The sequence below is a fragment of the Balaenoptera ricei genome, chromosome 12 (assembly GCF_028023285.1).
Source record: "Balaenoptera ricei isolate mBalRic1 chromosome 12, mBalRic1.hap2, whole genome shotgun sequence".
Taxonomy (NCBI): domain Eukaryota; kingdom Metazoa; phylum Chordata; class Mammalia; order Artiodactyla; family Balaenopteridae; genus Balaenoptera; species Balaenoptera ricei.
The window spans coordinates 44,084,788-44,100,419 of NC_082650.1; the positions used below are offsets into that span (position 1 = coordinate 44,084,788).

General features: G+C 38.8%; 1 protein-coding gene and 1 long non-coding RNA gene across 3 annotated transcripts in view; one reads left to right on the forward strand and one right to left on the reverse strand.

The window, feature by feature from the left end:
- Window positions 1-15,632, reverse strand: part of LOC132375954 (uncharacterized) — a 134,797-nt gene that overhangs the window by 58,194 nt on the left and 60,971 nt on the right. The gene's annotated exons all lie outside the window — the stretch shown is intronic.
- The window catches only part of ROS1 (ROS proto-oncogene 1, receptor tyrosine kinase), a 113,044-nt gene that overhangs the window by 49,666 nt on the left and 47,746 nt on the right, over window positions 1-15,632 (forward strand). For both annotated transcript variants that reach the window (XM_059941347.1, XM_059941345.1), the window contains 9 exons: window positions 1,636-1,853; window positions 2,177-2,337; window positions 2,720-2,864; window positions 5,420-5,682; window positions 7,631-7,694; window positions 8,009-8,211; window positions 9,762-9,967; window positions 10,841-11,127; window positions 14,736-14,912. In XM_059941347.1, coding sequence (XP_059797330.1) covers window positions 1,636-1,853; window positions 2,177-2,337; window positions 2,720-2,864; window positions 5,420-5,682; window positions 7,631-7,694; window positions 8,009-8,211; window positions 9,762-9,967; window positions 10,841-11,127; window positions 14,736-14,912 — 1,724 coding nt within the window. The remainder of the gene's footprint in view (window positions 1-1,635; window positions 1,854-2,176; window positions 2,338-2,719; window positions 2,865-5,419; window positions 5,683-7,630; window positions 7,695-8,008; window positions 8,212-9,761; window positions 9,968-10,840; window positions 11,128-14,735; window positions 14,913-15,632) is intronic.

The following is a 15,632-nucleotide window of genomic DNA, read 5'->3' on the forward strand; positions in this document are numbered from 1 at the left end:
ATATTTTATGAGGGCAGGGATTGTATTTGTCTTATTTACCACTGTATTCCTAGTGGCCAACACAGAACTAGGCACCCAACATTTGCTGAACGAATGAATAACTGAGTAAGCCCTCAGTAGAGTAACCTCAGCTGCCCTCTATACACAGCTCATGCTTCATGGAAGGGTTTACCCTTTAATGATTTTTTTGTTGTTGAGCTTTGATTTAAATCCAGCTCTACCTGTTGCTGAGGACTGAAGGGTTTGAGGTACTCATCTCCTGTAAGTGAGGAGGTTGTGCTGAAATTGCGATGAACACCAGATGGCAAGAGTTTTCCGATCAGCTCAGGAGATATTTACAGGAGAGGAGTCTTCAGCTGGAAATGAGGGGCAATCCAAGCCAGTGACAACTAAGGATCTCCAGTCTCACCCTGCAGGGAAATCTCTGTCCTGGGGACTGTTTTGGGAATGCTGAACAAACGACCTGTGAGCGAAGCTAACCTGAACACATTCACAGATCTAGGCTGCAGCAGCTCTGTGTGTGGTCCAGAAGGGCCAGCCTTCTCAGGCCAAGTGTATCCTGCTTGGTGAGCTTCTTTCCATATGGAATTAGGTTTTACATACCTCACCAAGGTTACTGGAAAGTTCTAATGAGAAGTGGAAACGACAAAGTGTAAAATTAGACAAGTGGGTGAAAGGCCAAAAGGCAAACCAGGTGCTGGCTTCACATCTGAGTAGGTATGAATAAAGACTATTTTATGAGAAAAAGGACTATGGGAATAGTACTAGTGAACGTACTTTTTCTTTATAAGGCTGACACCTCTCAGGTCCTCGGAGGTAGTTTCAGTTTTCACAAGGAAGTATTATGAAACTCTCAAAACAAAACTTTTATTTATTTTGATTTTAAGTGCCATACTTTTCGAAAGAGGGGAATGTCAACACTTTAAAAAATTTTAGAGAAATCATTAAAAAAAAGTGAAATAACTACTCCAAAAGACTGAGAATCACTGAGATAGTTATTGTGAGAACTAGACAACTGGAGTAATTTTAGAAACAATCAAGCAGATTTTTAAAATAAAAATCATTGTAAAATTCCTTGTCATTGAGAAAAAGACTTTAAAAGCAGTTTAAAACAATAGTCTGTTTCCTTGAATTCCGTGGTCTGAAACGGAGCATTTGGACTAAGCTGTGGAAGTTGATAAGTATCACTGAAGCAACAGACAGTTGTGAATAGCATATAGTGAATGACTAAACAACCTAGAATAAAGAATGGTGAGTAAATAAGATGACTAACCAAGAATAGGAGGAAGGCGTGATGCAATGAGGAGAAACAAATCAATGGGTTGTGCCTTTGATGTAGGGTAAAAAATTTTTTTGGTAAAAATCACAAGGATTTATTAAAATCTGTGTAACACTCTTGCTATTGCAATATCACATTCATAAGAAAAACCCTTGAAAATTTGCTTTAGGTATACTTCATAAAAAATGTAAAAATCAACTTAATATGGAATTAAGAATAATGACAATTATTGTTGCAAAGTATTTTCTCTTTGTTTTCAAACACACACACTCACAAACACACATTCTCTCCAGTACTTGAATGTACCAGCCCTTACCCCACCCCAGATAGACATACTAATTGACGTCCTGTTTCAGGAGTGCTGGGGACACCACCATCACAGAGTTCGCAGCCTGGAGTACTTCTGACATTTCCCAGAACTCACTGATGTACTACAGTGGTCGACTCTTCTGGATCAATGGCTTTAGGATTATTACAGCTCAGGAAATAGATCAGAGAACTAGCGTCTCTGTTTTGGAACCAGCCAAATTTAATCAGTTCACAATTATTCAGACATCCCTCAAGCCTCTGCCAGGTACGATATTTTATTCCTGCATACCCTCTCTTCTCCATACTTTCTGTTAAATAAATGTTAAGGTTGGGGTTTTTTTTCTTTAGAATTATGTTTTAAGAGGAAAAAAAGGCTTTAGTAGTTTCTGTTAATTTGCTTGCAGTCATTTTACTCTTAACCCAAATTTACAGCCTGAAACAGAAAAAGATGATTTTCAGGATATATTAAAGGAAAGAAAACTTTTGTTTTGGTTCTAATTATTAGTAATTTCTATTAATCTTCCATGTATCTGTGATAATTGATAATCCTAAATTCTTTCTTTCTCTATTGTTTCTTTCATCCCATAGGGAACTTTTCCTTTACCCCTAAGGTTATCCCAGACGCCATCCCAGAGTCTTCATTTATAATTGAAGGAAATGCTTCGAGTTTTCAAATCCTCTGGAATGCTTCCCCAGCAGTGGATTGGGGTGTAATTTTCTACAGTGTGGAATTTAGTGCTCATTCTAAGGTATGGCATTGGTTCTAGTAACTTCCATTTCTCAAACAGAGTGTAGCATCTGTGTCAGCCCTGCCCACACTGATTTGCCACTTTCTTTACTTAGCCAAGCTCATCTCCCTCACTGTTCCTGTAGCATTTGATTATTAAGATTATTCCTGAGAACTCTTTTTTTATAGCCAGTCTCTGATTGCTTTGTGGTTAGTGTTAACCTTTGGTGTGTTAGATACACTGGTCCTTGTGGAACAACATGGAATTTACCAACATTAGCATTTCCAAAATTGCAACGTTTAACTTTACATGTGAACCAAAGTTTGAAGATTTTAGTTAATTAGGAATAAAAGATGTTATGATTCTCTCCCTAAGAAAATAATGTTTTGTGTTTATATTTTAGTTCCTGGCTAGTGAACAACATTCTTTACCTGTATTTACTGTGGAAGGGCTGGAGCCCTATGCCTTATTTAATCTTTCTGTCACTCCTTATACCTACTGGGGAAAGGGCCCCAAAACATCTCTATCACTCCGAGCACCTGAAACAGGTACAGGGGTTAAAATCTCTTTTAAAAAAAGACAGAATCTCACCTTCCATGATCTAGAATGGATAGTTAATAATTTTTAAAAGTAACTTTCAGTTTTGTAGATGTGTTTAGATTCAATACTCTTTCAATGACTTTTTGGAGATTAGAATAGCACCACTAAAATAAATCTGCATAATTTATTCCAAAGGAATATCTCAAAGATTTCTTAAAGACTGTTTCACTTGACCGTAATGATACACAGTATGTATATAGTGCAGAAACATGGTTCAGGTAATTTGTGAGATGCTTCATAAAGACAAAGGGGATTTAAGAACAGTAAAAATTTCCTGGAAGGCAGGTTTACCAGGAGGTGTTCTCACAGATGGTAACTCAGAATCTTCTGTAGGTGAATATCGATGTCTAATTTTTAAAAAAAATGTATTTAATTAATTTATTTTTGGCTGCGTTAGGTCTTCGTTGCTGCGCGCGGGCTTTCTCTAGCTGCTGCGAGTGGGGGCTACTCTTCGTTGGAGTGAGGGGGCTTCTCACTGCGGTGGCTTCTCTTGTCGCAGAGCACGGGCTCTAGGCACGTGGGCTTCAGTAGTTGTGGCGCACGGGCTTAGTTGCTCTGCGGCATGTGGGATCTTCCCGGACCAGGGCTTGAACCCACGTGCCCTGCATTGGCAGGCGGATTCTTAACCACTGCGCCACCAGGGAAGTCCCTCTAAATTTTTAAAAAATGTTTTTCTTTGGAATATATTTTAAAAAAGGAAATTAGCCACACCTTTACGTGTGTATATCACTTTAAAGTGTACAAAGCACATTTATATATATCACTCCTTTATTAAACATTTATTACATCCCTATCATGTGTCAGAAACATCATTGTATCATTTCAGTGACCCTCAACATCATTGTGTCATCTCTGTGGTAGGTAGGACAGGTGTTATTATCTTGGTTATGCTAAGAGAAAATGGAAGCCTAGGAGTTGCCCAATGTAAATTAGCTAGTGAGTGGCAGGGCTGGGGCTTAATCTGGACTTTTCACTCTAGTTTCTTCAAATCTCCATTCAGTCATTTTCGCAGACACTGGCGAGTGATCTTATCATGTTGATTTAATTTATATAAACTTCCTAGCACGGGACCTGGCAGGCAGTAAGAGCTCAATAAACAGACATATGTTCACTGTTGCAATTTTTTTTTAAACTGTTAAGATTTTATCAACAATATTTATCCATGAGTCTCATAACAGGAACATAGTGGAGCCTGGGCAGGTTCTGGAGCAGTTAGCATTTGGATCCAGGTATGCTCTCTTTGAGATTGTCTTGGGATGTCAGTTTTAGTTGGCTTCTTCTGTGGAAATGGACTTGACTATCAGGGGATGCACTGGGGGCTAGGGGCCATCAGCACTCTGAAATAAGGAAAAATGATAAGATTTGGCCCTTGCCTTCGGGGAATTTACAATATAGTTGGAAATTATTCAAATTGACAAATATTTATTAAGCACTTACTGTGTGCCAGTCCTTTACTAGATTTGGGGGGATTTAATAAGGAATAAGAAAAGGTGCTTTCTCTCTGACGGAGCTCATAAGACAGTAGAGAGATAAACACAGACGCTGCTAATGATAATAGAAATAAGACAGTGACAACTGAGTAGCAGTGGCATAGAGTGAATAAACAAGCTATGAAACCTTCACCTCTATCAAGCTGCCTCTCAGCATTCTTATGAGAGGGCCATACACGCAGACTGGTATGGCTGGGGAAGGCCTTTGGGGAGTGGAAACTTTAGCTAGGCTCTAAGGCATGAAGCAAGAAGAGGTTTATCCCATGTAAATACAATGCAAGAAGGTCTGGGGATTGGATAACGATGTGAGTGTTGAACATTAAGGAGCAATGTGATTGGAGCGGCAGAGTGGGAGGGGACCTATGGAGGAATCCTAAGAAAGAAGAGGGATGTCTTGGATGGAATGACTTGGAAATCAGGCAGAGGAATTTCTCTTGACTGACACAGAGAGAGAGAGAGAGAGAGAGAGAGAGAGAGAGAGAGAGAGAGAGAGAGAGAATTAATTAAAGGATTGGGAGAGGCTAAATTGCTTGATGTGGCTCCAGAATAGATGGCAACAACTAAGCCATACTCTCAGAGAGGGTTCACGGTGAGAGGGCCTGGATCCTGGATATGCTGTATTTTACACCCGGAACTGGCTAAAGGCTGGATAGAGATAGTGTCTTCCTTCCTGGTGACTGCCATTTCCACCTCCAGAATGAGAGTAAATACTGTATTTTATAAGGTGAACTAGCCAGCTTCCATGTATACAGACCACAGATGAGAAAGGTGTGCCTCAGTGGTAGTAAGCAGGATTTGGGTTGGAGAAAAGGAAGATTTGCAGAAATATCAGGATAGGTTTCTGAAGAAATCTATGGAATATTCTCTCTTGAAGATCTTTAAGAAGAAGATAGATATACCTTAACTGTCAGGAATGAGAAATATTTATTACTAAGATGCTCTGCATCCTCATCATGAGTGGTAGAAGTTGACCTTGTATTGTTTTCTGCCCTATCTGTGTCTCTGCTTTTCAGTTCCATCAGCACCAGAGAATCCCAGAATATTTATATTACCAAGTGAAAAATACCACAATAAGAATGAAGTTGTGGTGGAATTTAGGTGGAATAAACCTAAGCACGAAAATGGTGTGTTAACAAGATTCGAAATTTTCTATCAAATATCCCACCAAAGCGACACAAACAAAACATTCAAAGACTGGATTGCTGTCAATGTCACTTCCTCAGTGATGTCTTTTCAACTTGAGGGTATGAGTCTTGGGTACAGTGTTGCCTTCCAGGTATGAGAGTGAAAACAGGGATACAGGGGTCTGAATAGTGTAGACAAAAGGTGGATTAAAGGACCAGGTTAAGAATTCTGCCGCTCTGTCAATAATTTCATGTATGCTGTGATCACAGAGGTCAAGTGGACAGCAAAGGTACAGAAGGGAGAGGGGACAGCTAGGGTAAAGGACATCTTGACAATTTTCTTGCTTCCAGATTCAGAACAAACATTACTTTTTGGTTCCACCACTATAGGCCGTGTACCACACTAGGTGCTTTTATATTCATTATCTCATTTGATCCTCCCATTGTGAAGAAAAAGCCATGTCCCTGGGTGTATCAGGTACCAAAGCTGCGTAGTTGGGAAGTGGTGTGCTACAGTCTAGCTTCTAGAGTCCTTTCCACTATATTACATCAGCTGCTGGGAGTCATCTGGACGCCCCCAATTGCAGCTACTAAAGGAAATAAAAGCTGAGGGTCTGGGTAGTTGACATCTCACATTTGTCACCTGGCTGCGGAGAGAGGAGAAAGTCGGAGAGAGTAGGAGTCAAAAGGAAAAACAACTGCTACCAATTCTGGCATTTTAAATATAATATGACATAGCTTTCCCCTTATGGTAGATAGCCTGATGATTTTCACATCGTCATTATGTACCAGGTTGGTGACAATGTTGTACATATTTAGAGTTATTTTCCATTTCATTTTGGGGAACATAATGTTTTGGGGAGTGTTTTAGAGATTTGTGGTTTCCAGAGGATCTATTTTCTTTTTGTAAAATTCTAATTCAGTAATTATTTTGATAATATATTAGGTCTACATATACTAATCAAAAAAGTTGTACATAAAAGTTAAAGATAACACACATTCCTATTTGTTAAGAATCATATGTGTTCCAGTTAAATAAATAGTCTGGTTAAGTGTATTTGCCTATATGCTTATATTGGTTCAAATCTCAGTCACCACAGAGCTTTGCAAAGTGATCTGCATGTATAGGCATGAGTTTTACTTAACACAGTCCAGTGCAAAAGTGAAGACTGATTGATATATGCACCATGATAAACACACACACATGCATGCACACCATACACAGATAGTAATAAACAGAATATAGTAAAATAGATTTAATACTAGAGGTGTAATAAGAATAATCCAGTGTTTTGTTGATTGAGAGGGCACTTGAGGTTCTATCTTTCAAGGCCATCATTATGGATGGCAATTTTCTTTTAGGCTATAGAACACAGGCAAGTTTTGGAAGTGGAAATAATTATTATATAATAAGAGATATGTAATAAAAATTGTTTTAAAAAACTTTGCTGTTAGAACACAGCGTGGCACAGTGGGAAGAAAAGCATACAGACCTCAGAAGACTTAGTTTTATGCCAGTTTCTACATGTGTCATTGTGGATAGGTTACCTACCCTAATTAGGACCTTTGTCCAGTTTCTACTCTTAGTAGTTGTGAGGATCAAAAGAGATAATATACGTAAAAGTGGTTTGAAACGCACGACTCATTTTCAAATATAAGGGTTAATTACTATTTTCTTTTTATAAATCTTCTTTTAAAAAAGTACAGTAAATTTAGTTATTTGAAGCTTCTTGTTGATTTCATGATAAAGTGGAAGTTTACCATAATCTGTATGGTTTTGTTTCTGTTAAATGTTCCATGTAATTTAATTTTGGAAATAGCTAAGGACCTTTTATAGAAATTCAGATCTTTTGCCAATAGAGGTTTGTGCCATTACTTTGTACTTTTCTGGACAAAAAATCCTACCAAAAATTGTTTGGGACAATATTTTTCCTCTTAGTAATTTTTTGCTATATACTTAGATGTGAATAACTGAACCTATTCATAATATATCTCATAATTGTGAAATGAAACATTCAATAATTTATCAGTCTCAGAACTTAACTGTTGTCACTGAGGACACTTTTGAATGCACATTTTTGTATGCTTTTTTTTCTTTAGGTTCGAGTCTTCACATCCAAAGGACCTGGACCATTTTCTGACATAGTAAAGTCCAAAACATCAGGTATTTATTATCTAAAACCTGTGCGAATAACAACTAGTGATTTAAAAACATTTTTGACCCTTAGTATTCTCAGGGATACCCAAGTGCTATCTCTGAGCTGAAATTAAAGTCAAATAAAATAATCAATTTTCATCATCGCCAAACACGCTTAAATAAACCTAGGCTTAGAGCACCCAGGCAGAATCCATTGAGACGGGTGTAGTAAATGAGCCCAAAGGAGACTCACGGATTTCAAAATGGCTTGATGTTGAATCAAGGGATTTTGCTAAAGTTCTTTTTCTCATACATATTATCTACTTGTTTTTTGTTTTTAGAGATCAATGCATTTCCATACCTCATAACTTTTTTTGATAACAAGATAGTTTTGTTAGATATGGATCGAAATCAAGTTGTATGGACACTTTTGGCAGAAGGCGACGTTGGTGCCATGGGCTACACAGCTGATGACGCAGTGGCGTACTATGCTCAGGGAGACTCACTCTTCCTCCTCAATATGCACAATCAGTCCAGCTCTGAGGTATTTCGCTATGTAATTCTTCTGAAGGGAAGTGGAGTATTTGCATATCACACAACCCTGTGATGAAAATGACGAGCCAGTGGTTGAGCCATTAAGATTAGAATGGTTGAAAAGGACAGATGTTGTGTAATTATTTAGTCACAAATGAATTCAGGTTATGTTTTGTGCAGATGTGATTCAGGCTTAATTTAGCAAACAGTTATTGGGCTTAAGGCACTGTGTTACCTGAGATAGAGGTAAAACAAAATGTCACAGTCCTTGAACAAATCCAGTCTAGTATTAGTCTAACAAGAGTAAGACAGTATGGCATGGTGATTAAGAGGGTGAGCTTTAAAATCTGACAGCCTAGAATTTAATTCTGACTTTACTACATGCTAGAACTGTGACCATCAGCAACTTATTTAACCACTATGGTTGCATAGTCCCTCATTTTAGGGTGAAGATTAATGAGCTAATCCATGTAAGGCATTAGCACAATGCCTGGAATGTGGTAGGTATTCACTGAATGTTAGCTAGTGGGGAAGACAGGCAGAAGACTGTAAGTGCTATGCTGAGGGCAGGATACAGTGGAATCACAGAGAAAGGAGGCTTCATCCAGCATGGAGTGGTGGTGGTGGTGGTAGAGTGGAAAGACATCTTGGGTACAAATAAGATGAACCAGGTGAATGTGGGGAAAAGCTGAGGGAGCAGCAAAGTCCGGGAAACCAGAGAGCCATAGCCTGTTCGGGCAGCTGTAACTAGAAAGAGCTTGGAATGGAGGTGGGGGTCAGGGCAGAGTAAAAGGCAGGTGGTAAAGCTGAAGAGGTGGGCAAGAGTCTAAATATAAGGGACCTTCTTTACTGTGCCAAGGAGATGAGTGTCAATTCTGAAGCCAACATCAAGCCATTCAAGAAATTTAGTGGGTCATTAACATGATCAAGTAGTGTTTTAGGAAGACCTCTCTGTTAGCAAAGAAGAGAAGGTTAAGTCTGAGGCAATCAGCAACTATCACAGGAATCCAGACAGGAAATGTTAAGCAGGAAGTGAGAGACAGTGAGGTAAGAGAGGAGAGGACAAGCTCAGGAGATATTTAAAATGGGACTAATTCGCTATGGGTAGTAATGGGAGGAAGAAGTCAAGGGTGAACCACAGTTGTTGAGACTGCTCTTCAGGTGAGTGTTGGAAATCCATAAAAATATAAAATGCAGGAGAAAAGGAGGTTTGGGGGGTGGGGTGATGAATTTTGTTTTCTGAGATCATTCATTTGGAGATGTTCAGTAGGCAGTTTGATATTTGAAGCAGTAACTCAATGAGAATCTTGCCTGAAGATGTGAATTTGTAGCTCTGGTCTATGGATTACAGTTGAAGCCACGGCAGTTGAAATTAACCAGGGAAAATATACAATGTGAGAAGAGGACCAGTGTTACAGTGGCACACAGTCCAGAGTCACCGAGATTTTGGATTACAAAAGAGAAGTGCAGTAAATAAGAAATTGAGTGATTACAAAAAAAGTCCTCAGAGTTGAAGAAAATGAGCATTATCTTCTTGGCTGTTTTCTACCTGTTGTTAAGATTTTCCGAGATGCAGTGGTTTTTGATATCACAATTATTACAATTGACTGGATTTCAAGGCACCTCTACTTTGTGCTGAAAGAATCACAAAACGGAATGCAAATATTTGATGTCGATCTTGAAAACAAGGTGAAATATCCCAGGAAGCTGAAAATTTGCAACAGAAATTCAACAATAATCTCTTTTTCTGTATATCCTTTCTTAAGGTATGTGAAGTGTGAGTGTCTGTTTCTACTGTGATGAAATAGACATAGACATATTTAATGTAATATCTTTGGTTTAATATTAGAGTCAATGATGGGACAATAAGATGCTTAATGTTCTTGATGTTAACTTATACTAATTCTACACATAAATGATGAGCCTACAACCACCAATATATAAAATTAATCCATACTGACAATTCCACTAACCTAAAGTTAGGTTAATTACCAGCGAGAAACCAAAGGATATTTTTATACCAGTGAATTTAATAATATCCCCAGTTGGTAAGGACAAGAAGGGGACTGAGACGGCAGCAGGAAATGAGCAGGAGATAGACAGGAAGCATGTTTTCCACAGTAAATGCTATTCTGGGCTCATCCATCTTTAATTAATGTCCTTATGAGATTAATTTTAAGGCCTCCATTCAGCAACTGAATAGCAGTTTCTCTGGCTGAAGAGATATATTTTGTTTGTGCCATAAGCATGGTTATAGTCTATCTTGAAACTAGATTGGTAACTAGTATTAAGAAACAGAAACAAACTTGAGGGGAAGGGAATGGAGATGGTGTTGATGAAAAGTATGCAAATATTTTTCATATTTAGAGCCAGTAATGAGCCATTTAATACAATGCCTAAGGTCATTATAGTCCAAGGCTTTCGCTGCAAACACATTTATTGAGAAATCTTTGGAAAATGCTACAAACTAGACTTCTTGTGATCTCTTCCATCAGAAGGTTATTGAACACTGGGACATGTTCTTTCCAAAGGCGGCATCTGTCCCCACAAACATTAGAAATGATTGATCTTCATTAGAAACTGATATTTGCAATGATATGTTTTACTCATTAAGTTGGAGCATCTTTTTTTTCCTATAGTCGCCTGTATTGGACAGAAGTTTCTGATTTTGGATCTCAGATGTTCTACTACAGTATTATCAACCAGACCTTGCACCGAATTCTGCAACCACCAGCCATAAACCATCCAAATGGAAGAAGCCAATGTTCTTGCAATGTGACTGAATTCGAGTTAAGTGGAGCAATGACTATTGATACCTCTGACCTAAAGAAACCACGGATATACTTTGTCAAAGGGCAAGAGATCTGGGCAATGGATCTGGAAGGATGTCAGTGTTGGCAAGTTATCATCATGCCTGCTCTGCTTGGTAAGACACTCGTATGTGTACGTAGATCTTCACTAATAATGGCAGCCCCTCCAGCTCCATTAAAAAGGGGTTACATTCAACCTATACTCAAAGGAATATGTGTGTATATATATATATAGTATTTGCTCCAGACTGTGCCAAATGTTTTTGTAGAATTCAAGTTGTTTTCAGGCAAATTGTACATAGGCATTCACATAATTTTCTGGATCTGTGGGGGGCTTTCTTTTGTTGTTATTTTATAATTAACAGTAGAACTACAACTTATTGAGCTCAACTATGTATTCTAAGCAGGCGACTAAATGTATTATCTCATTTGATCTTCAAAACACCTCAGTGAAGTAGATACTAGTATCCACATTTTACAGATGAGGAAACTGAGGCTGAGAAAGGTAATTTGTCCAAAGGGCCATAGTTAATAGAGGAGCTGGTATCTGAAACTGGGCCTAACTACAGCATCCCTGATCTTCCCACCAGTACTCCACCCCCATGCTGATGATCTCATTGCTTCCACGTTCAGCATGACTTGGTCAATACTTGACAGGTCTATCTGTTGAAATTCACAATCTTGTGGAGGAAATATTTGAAAGTCTAAAGTCACTTGGAAGTCTTCTAATTAGGAGTAATTGCAAAAGAAAAAAAACACTTTAAATACCCCCATATATTCTTAAGGGTCTAGTCCTCACTATCCAATCACTAATCACATGTGGTGATTTAAGTTTAAATTAATTAAAATTAAATAAAATTCAAAATTTAATTCCTCAGCCACACTAGTCACATTTTAAATGCTCAAAACCCACAAGTGGCTAATGGTTACTGTATTGGGCAGCACAGATGTAAAATATTTCCATCATCAAAAGTGCTACTGGGGGGCCTTCCCTGGTGGCGCAGTGGTTAAGAATCCACCTACCATTGCAGGGGACATGGGTTCGATCCCTGGTCTGGGAAGATCTCACATGCCACGGAGCAACAAAGCCTGTGTCCCACAACTACTGAGCCCACGTGCCACAACTACTGAAGCCCATGTGCCTAGAGCCTGTGCTCCGCAACAAGAGAAGCCACCGCAGTGAGAAGTCTAAGCACTGCAGCAAGGAGTGGCCCCCCTGCTCACCGCAGCTAGAGAAAGCCCGTGTGCAGCAAGGAAGACCCAACACAGCCAAAAATAAATAAATTTATTAAAAAAAAAAGTGCTATTGGGTATTGCTGGTTTATATAGTAAAGTTTTGAAATTGCAAATGTGTGTGTGTCTGTGTGTTGTAACTGCATGTATGGTTTTGTTGACATATCAGCCAGAGCCTTTTTTTAAAATTTTATTTAATTAATTAATTTATTTTTGGTTGCGTTGGGTCTTCCTTGCTGTGTGCGGGCTTTCCCTAGTTGAGGTGAGTGGGGGGTCACTCTTCCTTGTGGTGCGCAGTCTTCTCATTGCTGTTCTCTTGTTGCGGAGCACGGGCTCTAGGCGCATGGGCTTCAGTAGTTGTGGCACGTGGGTTCAGTAGTTGTGGCGCACGGGCTTAGTTGCTCCGCGGCATGTGGGATCTTCCCGGACCAGGGCTCGAACCTGTGTCCCCTGCATTGGCAGGCGGATTCTTAACCTCTGAGCCACCGGGGAAGCCCCAGAGCCTTTTAGAAGCAATTCCAATGTACTTTCAATGGGCTTAAGAGTGGAGATAATGTTCTGAACTTCTCTTATTAGGAGAATAACTTGATTCTGTTGAATCTGTGACAAAGACTCTTTCCTTGGTCAAACTTTAATTGCTCTTTTTTTTTTTTTTTTTTTGGGCCACGCCGAGTAGCTTGCTGGATCCCAGTTCCCCAACCAGGGATTAAATCCATGCCTCCTGCAGTGGAAGCACGGAGTCTAGAGTCCTAACTATTGGACCGCCAGGGAATTCCCTGATCAAACTTTAGTTATGCTCCTGTGAGCCCTTTCCTCAACTAGGCCTCAAACTTGGTCTTCCCTGTCCATCCTTGCTGAGTCCAGTTGTAGCAAGTCTTGCCAAATCAGTTTAGAGAGAATCCCTCATCTTGGTATCTGATAAAGTTCTTCGCCCCTTGATGTTCTTGGCCAAAAATCCTATGAGGCCAGTTTAGCAAGAATCCCCCTCCCCTTGATGTCTCCTCTTAGTAATTTTCTTGACTGCTCTCTCCCTCTGCTTGTTGGCTATAACTCCCAGTTGTCTTTGCTGTATTTGGAGTTGTGTACATCTCCCTCCCCTACTGCAATATTGCAACAGCCTTGATTAAAGTCTTCCTTACCATTTAAACAAGTGTCAGAATAATTTTTCTTTAACATCTGATACACAAGAATTATCTAATGGCCATTATTTTATAGCTATAGAACTAGTCAGTCTTTCATGAAGCCACAATTGAAATCCATAATCCAAAAATTAGAAAATTAGAATGACTTTAGAGATCATTTAGCTGACGTAATATTGGAAGAAATCCCCTCTACCAAAACAGCTTTCTTTGAGCACCTGTTTATAAAACAATTTATTACCTTATAAGGAAGTCTGTTTAATTTTTGCACAGTTCTAAACGCTAGATATTTTTCTTATGTTTAGCCGAAGTTTTCTCCCCATTCCTCTCATTCATTGGCCTGAGTTCTGACTTTTAAATTTACAAAGAATAAATCAATCATTTTCCACATGATAGCGACTCAACTATGTGGAAACAGCTGCCATAGCCCATACTAAGCACTTCCTTTAGAGGAAAAAATTCAAGTGTCTGTAAGTAATCCTTAGGTGGTATGGCTTCTAGATCTTTCTTTGCCCTATCCACTCTCCTGAGGTTTCGCTCTAGCTGCTTAGTTCTCTTAAATGTTGTCCCATAATGACTCACTGTACTTTTCAGTATGTTCTGGTCAGCACAGAGGGCCTCTGACTTCCCAGGTCTTCTTTTACTGCAGCTAAAAGTGACATCAGGTCTTTGGGCTGCCTGCCATTTGAAGAACCCATAGTCTTTTTCATGTTAACTATTATTAAGCCAGAATTTCTTTCATTCCTTATTTACAGATTTAATTTTAACCTTGAATTTAGGATGTTATATTTGTTGCTATGAAATTTCAATCCATTTCACGATTCTGTTGTGATATTTTTGAATAAGTCAAAGACTGAATGTACTAGTGACAGTAAGAATCATGTATTATCTGCAAATTTGATAAATATGTTTATTATGCATTCATTCTAAATCATTGATAAATATACTGAGCAAGGCACTGAGCCCTGTGCCTCAGCTAATACCTTCCTTCGGTTGGTGTTGTTTGGGGTGGAATCACACAGGTAAGTTTTAAATCCTGGCTCTGCCCTTGACTAACTTTGTGGCCTTGAGGGGATTATTTAACCCCTCAAAGCCTCAGTTTCCACTTCTACGAAATGAGGCTAATAATAATAGTATTTGCTTTGTTGGCTTGATACGGAGCTAAAATGAGAAAATATCTGTAATATCCTTAGGCTAATGACATAAAAGTATTATTTTTTCATATTGAAATAATAGAAAGATTCAAAATTTATCAGTTATGCTATAGAAAAAGGATTTCACATATTGCTTAGAGTAGAAAATGTCAGATATGTATTTTGTTCTTTATGTTCTTTTCTGTTTTTCATCAACAGGAAAAATGCTTGTTAGCTTGACTGTGGATGGACAATTTCTATATTGGATCTCCACAGCAAAGGACAGCACACAAATTTATCAGGCAAAGAAAAGCAATGGGTCCATCCTCTCCCAGGTGGAGGCCCTAAGTAGTAAGCATATCTTGGTTTACAGTTCAGTTCTGCAGCCTTTTCCAGGTAAGAAAGTCACATTCTTAATCAGCTTGTTCTCCCAGTTTAGGGTCAGGAAAATTTCATAATGTTTCCTCCTCCAGGGCTGTCCCTCCAACTCTTTGTTGTGCTCTCAGCATTGCTCCAAATGGTCAGGGTTTGGTGCACATTGTGATTGCTGTTTGCCCTGGGTCACAATTTATCTCTATCTGTATACATGGCTTGGGCTGTGGCAGGCTACTTTAGACACGGGAAACCCTTGCCCTGTCATTCTCTCTGTCTATCCTCTTTGTCTTCTCAGTCCCATAATTTCCCTTCTTTTTGTCTTTTTTCTCCCCTGATAAGATTTTAGACCTCCCAGTGGTGTCAAAAAGCTTTGCATAAAATTTCAGGTCTTTTTCAAGGTAAAATGTCTATGTATTATAGGATTAGATATGTCAACCATTTAACATGTATACATTTGTGCTACCATTTTTATTAAGTTTCTCTCTTGCTTGTTTAATGTGTCACTCATGAAGTTTTTTAGTGTTGTGCCCCTCACTCTATTTTCCCCACACATCTTCTGGATTTTGTATAATGCAATGACTTTTAGGAATGCATGTATCACATTATGGCAGAACTGACTATATATTTTTTGCTGAGAGTCATAATAAAATAAATGTTTGAAATATAAAAACCAACCAACCAAAAACAAAAACAGCACTACATAGCCTCATGGGTGACATTCAAACCTAAAGTGGTCTCTGA